Here is a 13,879-nt window from a genome sequence, read left to right as displayed (position 1 = left end):
ATTTTCAAAGAGAAACACTTTTTTTCTTTTCTTTCTCACTCTGAAAACAATCATAGCTTGCAAAGATGCTTACAGATGAATTGGGCACCTTGGTGTATGGTATTCATACAAAATCCTCGTCCAGCCTAACTTTCAATAAGTGATAAGGTAAGAAGTGAGCTTCTGGCTCAAGGACACTCTGCGTTCAGAAAGAACGGCTTCTGAATGATGAGGGATACATAATGGCTTTTTTAGTAACTGATGGTGGACATTATCAGATTTCTGATGGTATCGAATGCATCGAGCCTGCACACAAATGAATGCCATGAATGGCTTCAGAAATCTATGATGGTAATATAAAGAAACTATCATAGACTCACATCCCATTTTTGAACATGTCATTTAATAAAGCTGCAAGAAAGCATGATGAAGAACTGACGTCGGTGGATGAAGCTTTTGTGCATGAAACTAGCCGATTAAACAGTTAACGGAGATTTTCTTAATTCTAACATTTGATTGAACTTGGAAAAGAAGTGAAATTCGAAATTGTGACAGAGACTAGCTTTGCAATAAACAATTTACTGAAATCCTACCCTATTTATATTTTCAGACTTTTTAAAAAGTGAAATTGATTAATTCTACTTATATCTGAAAATGATCAGGTACTTATCCATTTTCATTCATCTTTGTTATCAGCAAAGAAAAAAAAAAAAAATGAAGAAACTCCTCCCCCCAAAAAAAAACCCTTGTGTCGAAAGATCAGTGAATGAAACCACATCTAATTCAACTGGTTGAAAATTGGCCTATGAATAATTATTAATTAATCAGCTTCATATTAGCCTGACATCGCTGCTCTCCACTACTCATGGAGTCCTCAGAGGCATACACACATGTACACACACCACCCACACACAAAGCCGCACACAAATAGACACAAACCCTTCCTGTCCGTTGGATGTGTGTGTGTGTACGTCTGTGTACGTGTGTACATCCCTGCCAGAACCATTTGTGAATTTATAATTGTGTATGCATGCATTTATTAAAACACTTGAATGTGTTTTTTCTCTGTGTGTCTGTGTGTATGTATGTGTGTATGTGGTTGCCCTTTCCTAAGCTCATTGGGATGCAAGGCATGAGCCCATCGAGTGAGAGCTGTCCAGGCTAGCTTTGGAGTCATTAGCGCGCTCGTTAGTCCAGTTATGTTAAATCTAAATTACCATTCATCATCACACAGGGACCCATCATTTATTCTGTTGTGGCCTGGCAGACACACTCACTAACTGGATTAACTCATTCAAAGACACGTGGACACACTTGCTAAAACACAGTGGAATTCCAAATCAGGCATTAGCTATTTGGTAAGTGTTTTAAAATAGATTTTATATTATTGATTGCAAAATTGCAGGACATTAGCAATGATTGGTTTGCCCTTGTGAATGCATGTATCTGCAAATTGTGCCCTACTGCAGATGAATACAACTGAGCGGAGAAAAAATTATCTAAAATATAACCTTTACAGTTACAATTTCTAACTACTGTGGACATAATTGGAATCTTAACGTTTAATTTATCTTCATGGTGGTACATGAATACAGTAAAGGAAATTCTAACTTTACATTTTGGGGATACTTTTTTTTTTTTTCTGCTACTCTGCATTCTTCATTGATACAAATTAACACAAATATATATGGAAAGACTTCTGGGTACAGTCGAGTAAGGCTGGCCTGCATTCAACGCTGGCACTCAACACTAAATTAGCTCTTACAGAGTAAAAACACACACACACACACACACGCTGGCACACACAGTCATTAGCAGCTACAGGAGGAATGCCTACCATCTGCTCTGACGTGATTGCAAAGACGAGGAATTCTTGAGAATCAAACCGACAAAGTGGATCGAGCAACTCCTCTGCCAAATATAAAGACTGTGTTTATCACATAATTACATTTCCACTTTTGCTGTGTTTATTGGCCTTACAAGTTGAGCACATACAGCTTTGACAATCAAAGGCTTTCAAACAAAAAGGTGGAATCAAAGTATTAGGAGGAGAGGCGACTGTAGGGTTGTTGAGTTTAATGGTCATGGTACTATTCTCAGTCACGCATTGAAGGAAAGCCATGTTCTAGTTTCACTCGATGTGTTTGTGGCAGTATTTAATACTTAAAACGTGAGATGGAAATATAATCGCCTTGTATTTGTTGTATTTATTAATCAAAACACATTTCCAGTAATGCATCAATTGGCAATCCTCTAATAAATCCACTTAATATGTTTATTAGCTGTAAGCTTTCAGGACATGCTGCTTTGGGCAGGGTTTGATCTTTGTGATGAATACTCAAAGACCGTATTTGTCATTTTCAACAATCAGCAGATGAACTCCAGTCCCCGATTGCAAAATACTCCTATAAACTTTACCAGTACCAAAGTGAAGCCTTCAAAAGCTTTTATTGAGATGAAAAGGACTGTCAGGTAATTAAGATGAATCATTTTGTTAAACAATGAACACTGCGTGGCTCACTGTCATGCATCAGTTGCACTCGCCATTAGGAAAATCACTTGTTTGGAAATATTGTGCGCTCTAATTGATTCTGATAGGTGTTTAATGACAAATATGATAAAGCACCCTCAACTTTCGTGATTTCAAGTGAAAGAATAATGAGTCAAATGTGGGTCTGTTTCAGTGTTTGTAGATAACAAAGGGACAGTGTCAGGGTGTTTTTGATCTTTAAAAGAACACTTGTTTTGGCACTTCAGTCCCACCACTAGGCCACTGTGGACACTTTTGAATCGATCGCTGTTTTCATATAACGTGATCAATTTTACTAATTCCTGGCAGTGTATCACAGAGCACAAGCAGAGGAATATCAATGAATTGACTCATCTGGTAAAACAAAGAATAATACTGAGTTTAGAGGCTTGATTTATTGCTAGGATTTGTTTGCTGTACAAGAGATGTCAGCTTTCATATTGTTTCAGTTTTGTTTTATTTAATGCTGGCTTTTGCTTTAACTTTAGTTACCCATAGTTTATTTGACCTGATTTTTCATTATTTGGCATGTGCAGTTATTGTAGAAAGTAAGAACTTTCAAAACATTGACATTGGCTGTTAAAAACAAAAAACAAGTTGAATTTCATCTGGGATCTTGCAGAATTGTCAGGGTCATCAGGGTTGGAATAATTGCCATTAGTGAAGAAGCTAGAAAGAACACAACTTTTCTTGTGCTAAATTGCAGGTTTTGTGAATGAATGCAACTCTGAACTGAAAGTCAGGCATGCTCCAAGCCCATCCAGTCGAACCCCACACCCTTACTTTCTCTTCATAAAGGAAAAAACTACTTTGTGCACTGCTGAATGTGCCAATATGGATGTTATTTCTAGGGATACTGGATACTGGTCTTTCACACCACTCAGCTGGATTTCCCAGAACAGTTGCAGATCTGAAGCCCTGCTAAAGGCATTGCTTGATGTCAAGAGATGTGAGGGTGTTTATTTATTTATCTACCAAGTATGTGGCTTTAACACTAAATGTATGTCTGCTACATTTGTTCATCTATGAATATATATGGTGACTACCCACTAACTGATTTTTCAAAGAGTAACATTTGAACACCTCTGTGTTATAAAGTCATTGGTCTTTGCCTGTTCTGTAAGGTTTTATCCCTGTGGTGCATTGTGCACGCTCTGATTGTGAGCCAAAGAGTTCAAACCAACATACTGTTTCTGCATAAAAAAAAACATCAGACTAGCTGCCTTTCCTTGCCTCTAGACAAAGTTGTACTATGAAAATGTGAAACCTCCTAGGGGTAATGGACTAATATGTTTTAGTGAAAAATGTAATTTAATTATTTTGGTCACGAAAAATGTTCCTGGCAGGGTTTGCTAATAGGCAAGCCAAAAACTTAATTTCAGAAATTGACTGGCAACTTCCCAGCCACAATCTCACTACTCTAATCTTTAGGCAGAGAGCTCACCTAAAATCATCAGGGTATGCTAATTTCCTTCTCTAATTTTTCACCATGGCAACATTGGACTTTATTTTCATTACCAGCCAGTGGAAAATGACTGGACGGATATTAAGAAAGGAGGAGGTATGGCCTACAGCAGAGGTCAAGTTAGACTCAAAGCCAACAGAAAAAAGTGGAGGTTGTATACAGGCCTAAATTCAGAGAACCATCAAGTGACTTTGAAACTAACAGATGACTGTTTTACCTATTAAGGTTAACCTTTCGATGCTGTTGCAAAGGTGTTCATCAAATAAACTATTTTGCCATTCTGGCAATTATACCTGGCACACACAGCCTACTTCTACCTGAGCAATGTGTGTACATCTCTGAATTGCACTCACATGTGAGTGGTGTTCACACAGACAGTGTTACTGCTGCAGTGCTGCTACTGCCAGCCCTATATTTTTACACACATTTTGATAATGGCCATCATAATGGAATTTTTCACATTGTTGCTTTATACATTTAATTTATATATAGCTTTAACAGAAAAAGGTTGAGTCTGTTGTGAAAAATAAATAATATGTGTGGTGAAAGTGGCATGGTGGGGTCTGGTTGGGGCTACTAAGGACATTTAATAAAAAAAACATTTGATTATATTGATTATTCTGCCAGTTAAAAAGCCCCTGTCACCATTTCAAGAAAAGAAAATCCCTCCAGACGACACCAAGTTTCCCAAACAAGCCGAAAACACCCTTACAAACAAACCTCCAAACTAACTGTCAGGAGGGAAACTGAAAACAAATAAGGAAAATGACAAACCTCAGGCACGAATCCCGGTTTGAACCGAAAGTGAATAGGAATCAAGAAAAGAAGCTCCATGTGTCACTGACTCTCTGTGCTGGAGTTCCCTGCCATAGAGGCTACCCGCCCCGGTGTGCCCGGCTAAGACTCACCCACAATGGTGAAATGTTATGTTTTTTTTCATGTCTGTGTCATATTCTATAGATATAGAAACTGAAACTGGTATGATGTCAATATGACTATCAACAAATACTTTTCACTGTATATTTTTGCTGAAAACTGCATGCAGACTGCAGCATGCGTGGCTAATGTGGGCTGTATGGCTGCTCTAACCTGTTAACATGTACAAAAAAAACGAAAAGTAAGCGGTGCATATGCACTGACACGCAATGTGTCCCAGGCCTTATACTGTTTATTGGTCCACTGCTCAATTCACAAACAAATAAGTTTAAAATTAGGCCTAAGAAATACTGATATGAAACACATTCATTAAAAATAATGAACACATTCTAAACTGTAGGAATTATTAAACATATTAAACACTAGCAGAAGGTCTTGGCAGTTTTTTGGTATCATGTTTTCATTTCAACTAACATTGACAGAATTCGTGGACCCGAAAAACCAACAGATCAGCAAGCGTCAGGGCCTCCTGCTTTACTTTGAGAAACGCTGTTCTGAGTCTATCTGACAGCCTTGGTGGTCTGGAAACAACAAAGGGCCAAATTGAGTCAGTCAGTCAGACATTTGTTCCATCAATAATTAATGCCTCCCTGCTCTCTTCCCTCTGATCCTCTCAATCTATTTTCTATCACTGTTCTCTTTTTTTTACCTGCTCACGTCACATCAGCGTTCCTTCCTGCTTTTCTGTCTCCTATTTCATCTTGTTTTTCATCTCCTTTTCGCTCTCTGATGTCTTGTACACCCTTGTGTCCTAAACACCTTTCTTCTGTCCTTGTCTAATTTTTTTATCTGCAACAAATGGACATTTTTTTATCCTATCCTCTGGTGTCCACTCTTGTCCTACCTTTGTATTTGTCTGATCTTGTTTCAGTCTTTTCTCCTCCATTTTTTTCCTTACCTCTTTTTCTTGCCTTTTCTCCAACCATATCTCTCTATTTTCTACCTCCCTCTGCCTCTATATCTCTGGATTTCCCTTTGCCCCTTCATATCCCTCCATCTGTATCCCCTACTTTCTCCCTCCCTCTCTCTCCTCAGGTCCAACAGCAGATAAATAAATGATGGCCAGGAAACTGGCTGCTTTTACAACACCAATACCACACTCCTTCCTTCCCTCACTCTTTTTTCCTTCCCAAATCCCTTGTTCTTCTGCCCTTTTCCATTTTGTGAACACCCCCCTCCACCAGCCCAAATCTCTCATCTTTTGCCTCTCCTGAAAAAAAAAAGAAAGAAAGAAAGAGGAAAGGATACTAACTGCAGTTCTTTCGGGCCTAAATAAATCATAGCCAGGCACTGCCTTGCTTTTACAACACCGATCCTCCACTTTCATCCTGGCAGCCATGAAAGAGACAGTGGAGAGAGGAGGAAGCGAGAGAGAAAGAAACTATCTAAAGACGTGAGTAAAGAGAGCGGATATCAAAGGAAAGGGTGAATGTAAAAGTGTCTTTGGTCATATCCGGCTTTCTTTCTTTGGGAAGCAAAACTCTTCTGTGAAACGGAGACATAAAGGTTAACAGGAACTCGAGTGGGTTTACTACAAACTTCATGTAAACTGTTCATGTCTGGATATATTTTATTTTACACATTGCAGAGTAATGTTTTATAATGTATACATACATGTAAACGCTCTCTACCTTTCAAAGGTGCTGCAGAATATTATATATTGATGACAAGGGGAAAAAAAGCTGTAAAATATGTATGGAACTAAATGTCAAAGACAAAGTACCAAAAAATTAGAAATAAAATATTTTAAAGCTGCATTCCTATTTTGTATTATTCATTCCTAATAAACGGCTATCAAGATGTCCAACAAAGATAAATGTTTTACTGCTAGGCGCATTGGCAAATTTACTGAATTTTTCATGAGACGTGTCATATTTTTTATAAATCCAATTCTTTCCACTATCTCTAATTTTAACATGTTGTTTTATTACATGAACAAAAATTAATCCAATCCCTCCCGTCTTTTTCCAAAAACAATTATAATAAGATTAATGAAACTAACAAACTAAAATCCATTTAACATTTTCAAAATGAGTCCGACGGCCCAATATTCAGCTCTGACTTCTTGACGCTGACTCCTGTGAAACATATTAAGCAGCTCAGATAAAACCTAGTCTACCAAGAAACAGCAGCTAATTAAAAATGACCAGATTAATTAATCTGGAGATTCGTTAGTGGCACACACAGCACCGTGCTTCTTTCAATTAGCATGACACATACACACACACAAATGGCTGAAACACACGCACACACAACATGCATGCATCTATTTGCCTGCAAGCCAATACGGTCTGTAGTACTTTTGCGTTTTCAATCTCACGATCACAGTTACTCTAAAATATCAAAATGTCACAAACACATAAATTTGGACCTCTATACTTGTGAAGACCCACATTGACATCATACATCCCAAAGACCCTAGTGTTACCCTAACCCAACAACTGACAGCTGTTGGTTTACGTTGATATTTCTTTCAATTAATTAATTAATCATCTAATATATTCAAAATGTGATGATATAAAACAGAGGAAAGCAGTAAACTGTCACAGGTGAGAAGCAATGACCGAGCAAATGTTTGACACGATTCATCGATAAATGGGCCCATGAAGGAAGAGGAAGTGGTAGAGGAAGACCTGGAGGAGGATGTGGACACAAAAGATAAGGACTATATTTATCAGATGAGATTTGAGCAACATTGGTTTTGTAAATTATGGGTTGACATTGAAAAGACAGTTCAGCCTAACCTTAGCAGATATGGTGTGACAGTGATTCGATAGTGATTTCGACAAGAGCATAGGTGAAAAACAACGTTTCTCTGCTGTCTACAGTCAAATCAGTACAACGTAGTCCACTTTGTGCACTACATCACTACTTTTTGGTTCCCATTCACTACATTCCATGTTTGAATTAATGCATTGTACACTTTCCTGTGACATCTTACATGCATTTTGATTGGTCTATAGTCAATTCACCTCAGATAAATTCAAACAAGCACCCCCAATGGCCGCACACTTTTCATGAATGTCCATCCGGTCTCAACACTGGGGTATATCCTTAAAAAAACATCACATACAGATGCAACAACTCTACTCAGTGCCATTTGAATGACATTCTAGAGAGAGTAAGGTAGGTAATGTACACTTCAGTACTGTGCACTGCACACAGAAGCTTTTTACATGCAAATTTATAGTAGGCCTATATTGAACCACATAATGTTGTCTTTTTCAGGGAGTTTTGCAAATGGATGCTGACGAAATCCCGCATGAATTTATCTTCCTAGATGAGGCTGGGTTTAACTTGCCAAAAGTAAGAAGAAGATGGGGAAACCTCATTGGCCACAAAATTATTTTGAGTCTTCGAGGCCAACGTGGTGGTCACATCACAATGAATGCTGCAATCATGCAGAATGGGGTCCACCACCGCCATACCAGCATAGATTCTTACAACATGGCCCACATACTCACATTTTTAGACAGACTACACAACATCGTCACAGCATAAGACCAAATACATGCAAGATGCAGAGCAGGATAATACTTCATCAGCACCCACAATCTATACTCCAATACCTCTCACCATATTCACCCTTCCTAAACCCCAGTTTAGGTTTTTTTCAGCAAGGCATTGGAAGGTTTGCAATCTCCAGATCTTGGTCAGGCTACCCCTCATTCAAGCCAAAGAGGAGAACTGCAACCAAATTGATGCAGGGTCTGTGCAAGGATGGATTCGCCACTCAAGACATTTCTTCCCTCAATGTCTCATGAGAGACGACATAGCCTGTGATGTGCATGAAGTGCTATAGCCAGATCCAAGTAGGCAAATAAATTGCACTTAGGGTTTTATTTTAAATTATTTCTTAATTTCTTTCATCAGTGTGCAGTACTAGTCATTTCTCTCCCAATATCTATGAAATAAAATCAAACCTGGACTGTATCAACAGAATAGTGGAATTGTTAAAAATGTTTTAGATAGAACAAAATTGGGTTTTTATAAATTATTGTACAGTGAATTGTGTGCAGTGTTTTGACAAAATGAGGCCTGCTTTCAAAATCGTATTAAGCGATCATAAAAAAACTGTAATCTAAACCTTAATTCTAAAACCAAGTCTTTTGAGGTGACAGCAAGCCAAAATGCCCTCATTTTCCAAAATTCTCCTCACTATAAAGGTCTGAAACATAAAATTGTCCTCCCAATGATGGAGCACACTCACGCACACTCACACACACACACACACACACACACACACACACACACACACACACACACACACACACACACACACACACACACACACACACACACATACACACACAGACGTTCACATTTGTGTACTCAGGTCCTCACACACACACACACACACACACACACACACACACACACACACACACACACACACCTACCTGATGGTGCAGACACATGACCTCCAATCACTGTTATCTCTATCATCCCATTTTGTACAACGGTCACGAAATCAACCCCAAGAGCTGAACAGATGGGGTTGTGTCTTTGTGTGTGTGTGTGTGTGTGTGCATGTCTGTGTGTGTAGGCATATGTGTGAATACGCATACAGCTGTGTGAGTGTTAAGATTCTTGAAATGAAGATCAGTCCAGCGGCAGAATTGCTTACTGTCATTCATGCCCTTTGCACATGTGCACAAACACACGTTACACACACGTCACACACACACACACACACACACACACACACACACACACACACACACACACACACACACACACACACACACACACACACACACACACACACACCTGCCTTTATTAAAACGTCACATTCAGTGAATATACTGTTTGCTGTCATGCTGTCTGCTGTGAATGGGAACGGCTGCGTATTTACAGTGAATTGTAAATCCTGCCAAGCACTCAGCTGTCGGAGTCTTATGAATTGCTAATATGTTGTATCTCGCGCTGCCGATCCCCCTCTATCTGCCCCCATCACTTCCATTGTGCGCTAAGCAAAAAGTGAGGCAGGGGAATCAAAAAAAGCTAACTTTGCTAAAAGGAAATAAAGTGTAGCAATAAAAGAATCAGAACAAAAGAAAGGTGAAATCAACTATTTCCTAAAGCATTTCAAGTAAATCTAAGCGGATATAATGCAAAAGAGGACAAAACACAAACTTGTGCATGTATTGCATCACTTATATGAGCTATGAGCGCATGTTATTACAACTGAATGTAGTTTACAGTGTAATCTGCCATATATCGAACCATTTCCACTGTATCCTCAGCCCTCTTTAATCATTCATGTGAACACATTAGGCGGCACCAGACTGCACTGAGAACAATCACAGTACAACAGCAGGATAAGATGGGTCTGATACTGTTGGGAATCTCATTGCACTGATACCTTACAAATACCCAGGGTCTATTCAATACTGGTCACTGTTTTTAACCTTAATCATAATCCTATCACACTTTCAAACAAGACTTTTTTTTTAAGAAACTGCACATGATTATAAATTATCATTTAGAATTCGAAGTGGCATTCATTTGTTCAGTGAAGTATTTTTTTCCCATTTACCAGGAAAAACTGGTAGAACAGCACACATACTCAGTTTGGTGTTACAAATATTTTTTTAAGTGTAGCTCTGGTTTGTCCTGAGTACAAATTATGTGCATTGATGACTGGTTTTAATGGTCTGAATCCCATAATGTTGCTTGGTACAGGATATCTTTATGTGATAATGAGACATTTCCTCCATAATCAACCAATTACAATCCTGTTCTTCATTTGGGCTGCTTAACCAAAGAAGAAAAAAAATCTGATTATTGTCAGGATGTGCTTAAAACCATAAGAATCATCAAAATGTCACAAATTCACAGACACTTTAAGGCTGTTATTCCTGGTTTCTTTCTAAGGACCTTGTAATGATCAACTAGTATTTAGCCTTTCACTATTGGGGCAGACAGATGATTTTGGGACAGTGCTATCAGCCTTCTATTATTCTCCTGCTTTCTTTTTTCCCCTTGTCACCCTGTCCATCCTCTGCTGCCATTGCTTCTTATCCTTTATTCTGGCTGTGTCTTTCTTTGTCTATGTCCTTCCTCTTTCCCTTTGTCTCTGCCTTATTTGTAATATGATACGCACATTCAGTAATAATCCCACTAATCTTTTCACCTCTCAGCTTCATATAGAAGAGTATGAGTGCATTGCCAACAACCCTGCAGGCAAATAAACCAAAATATCATTTGACTTTTTTCCAGGAATGTTTTTCACAATATTAAGACCTGACCCTTTAACCTTCATACACTTTAGCACCAAATCAGTGCAGTTGTTGAAATAAAGCAAATGCAGCTAAAGGACACATACAGTGTGTGAACATATTTGTGCTCGTACACACTAACTGTGGAGAGAGTACACCATTTTCCCAACACAACCTGGCACTGCACAGTTGCCAGTCACTCCTCTGAGCATAGTGACAAATGAGCAGCTCTAAAAATGTGGACGGATAAGATGCAAAAACTTGTACACACACAAACAAACACACACACACACACACACACACACAATCACATACACAGCTGGAAGCAAACACGCAAAACCATTAACATATTCCCATACGGAGAGGGAATCACCCACATGCACTAACGCACATAATGCAGGGAAGGCACAAACCACAGCAGGTGGCAGAGACACTGTTTGCGCTTGTGTATCAGTGTATTGTATGTCAAGGGCGATACATTTGCTGCTGAATGAACAGGTATGCTACACTTTATTCTTACAAGCAATGTGCAAAAGTATTTAGACATGCACCTCAGCACTCACAGACTTACACGAAGATATTGCTACGAATAATTCACACATCGAAACATGTAAAGAAACTACATTTTGTTAACGAAAGCATCTCGAAGTCAAAGCTTTTCTTATATTCAGGACACACATCAAATGCATATCAGGAGGAATAAAAAGATGAGCTTGGAAAGTAAATGAAGGAGAAAGAACGAGGGATGACAGGCAAGGAGAAGAGGAGAGCAGAAGAGAGGAGAGGAATTTTTTACACAAGAGAAAAAAAAGAAGCATGAAAGCACAAAGAAACAGAAAAAAACAAAACAAAGCTGATAGCGAGAGGAGGAGAGTGCAGGACAGATGTCTGCTTCTCAGACAACACAGGAACAGGGGAAGAGTGGCAAAGAAGGGATGAGAGGAGGTGGAAGAGGAGGAGGAGGAGAGAGAAGAAGCCAGAGTGAGAGGACCGGGGTTTTTCTCTACTTACAGAATCTCCAGATCGCGCAGCGCTCGGAAAGCTCCATCTTCGATGCAGCTGATGTGGTTGCTGTCCAGTTGCCTGCACCATGCATACAAACACACACACGCAGACAAATACACACACACATACACACACAGATGAGAGAGAGATGGGAGAGAGTCAAACGCAAGTCTGCAAGGTCTGCTCAGCTGTGGGAGGGATTAACAAAAAGACTGGTTGCGTGAATGAGGATGTGTGCATGTGGGGGTGTTTGTGAGGTGATACCCCAGTGGTGGGCTTAAAGTAGCAGGTAGGAGACACCAGCACAAACTCTCTCCCACACACACACTCCCGTACAGGCACACGCACACTCTAGGGATGCCCAGTCCAGACGATAGCGCACAAGCTAAGGTTAAGTCTCTCACCTCAGTGCTGATATGGCCAGCCCTGAGGAGGGGAGGAGAGGAAAAAGAGAACGCGAGAGGAGACCGGTGCGCTGAAGTGGCCTGCCTGGCGTCAGCCTATCAACTCCCTCCCTTGTCGCACGCCCAGCATACACTGGCCACCAGGAGAGAGGGAGATGAGAGAGGTAGACACAGTGTAGAAGAGAGCGAGCAAGCCGTAGCTACTAAAGCCCACCCTGCTTGTCTGTTCTGTAAATATTAATTGCATTTTCTCCCCTCCCACCCCTCCTCTCCTATCCTCCTCCCCATGTCCTCTTTTATTCTTTTTTTCCCTTCTCTCTGTAGTGAAAGAGGGAGTAATTTCATTACATTAGGCCAGCCAATCCATTAAGGGCCTTTTACCGGCTCTGTCACTGAAACAATTTCATTAAAAGGAAAGCCTCCGTAAATCAACCTACAGTCACGACTCTGCCTCTCTTTCCCGTTCTTCCTCCTTCCTTCCTCTCTCTCTTTTACCCACCCTACTCTTCCTCTATCACCCTCCCCCCTCCTCCCTGGCTTGTTTGACGCTCGTTCGCCGGACTCCCAGATGCACCCAGTGCCCCACCGTCATCCATCCTTTGCTTTTACTTTAATTTGCTCGGCTCTAGGTATTCTACCCCCCTCTCTGCCGCCATTCATCCCTCCATCCCTCCATCCATGAACCCAACAACCCTGAAAACATCCACTCCTCCTTCCCTCCCTCCCTCCCTCCTTCCCATCCATCCATTCCTCCATCTCTCCTCCCCCTTCTCTTCTTCTTCTGCGGAGGAGCAGATGGATGGATTGCAGATGGAGGGATACAAAGGGCAGACATTTAGAAGTATCTCCTTGTTTTTCTCTTTCTTCTTTTTTTTAACTTACCCGGGAATGATGAGTGACATTTAGCCTGTTATACAGACACTCAGGCAGACAGGTGGACAAACACACATACACACACACACACACACGCACGCACGCACACACTCGCACGCACGCGCACACACACACGCGCACACACACACACACACACACACACACACACGCATGCACACACACACACATGCACACACACACACACACGCACACACACACACACTCACGCATGCACACACACACACTCGCACGCACACACTCGCACGCACGCGCACACACACACGCACACACACACACACACACACACACACACACACACACACACACACACACACACACACACAGATATGACAGAAAAGAAGTAACCCAACAAAAGTGGAGACACATTTAGACACACACACACTTAGAGAAACACAGTTAGAGGTGGACAAAAGATCATAGTGATCCAAAAACCATAATGCCCTCG

The 13,879-nt window shown here is 40.4% G+C and overlaps 1 protein-coding gene across 1 annotated transcript in view; it reads right to left on the bottom strand.

Moving 5' to 3' along the window:
* Positions 1-13,879, bottom strand: part of slit3 (slit homolog 3 (Drosophila)) — a 248,981-nt gene that overhangs the window by 88,561 nt on the left and 146,541 nt on the right. The window contains exon 6 of the mRNA XM_062425664.1: positions 12,143-12,214. Within this exon, the coding sequence (XP_062281648.1) occupies positions 12,143-12,214 (72 nt within the window). The remainder of the gene's footprint in view (positions 1-12,142; positions 12,215-13,879) is intronic.

This window comes from Scomber scombrus, chromosome 9, assembly GCF_963691925.1.
Source record: "Scomber scombrus chromosome 9, fScoSco1.1, whole genome shotgun sequence".
NCBI classification, from domain to species: domain Eukaryota; kingdom Metazoa; phylum Chordata; class Actinopteri; order Scombriformes; family Scombridae; genus Scomber; species Scomber scombrus.
This window is presented reverse-complemented; position numbering and strand designations above follow the sequence as displayed.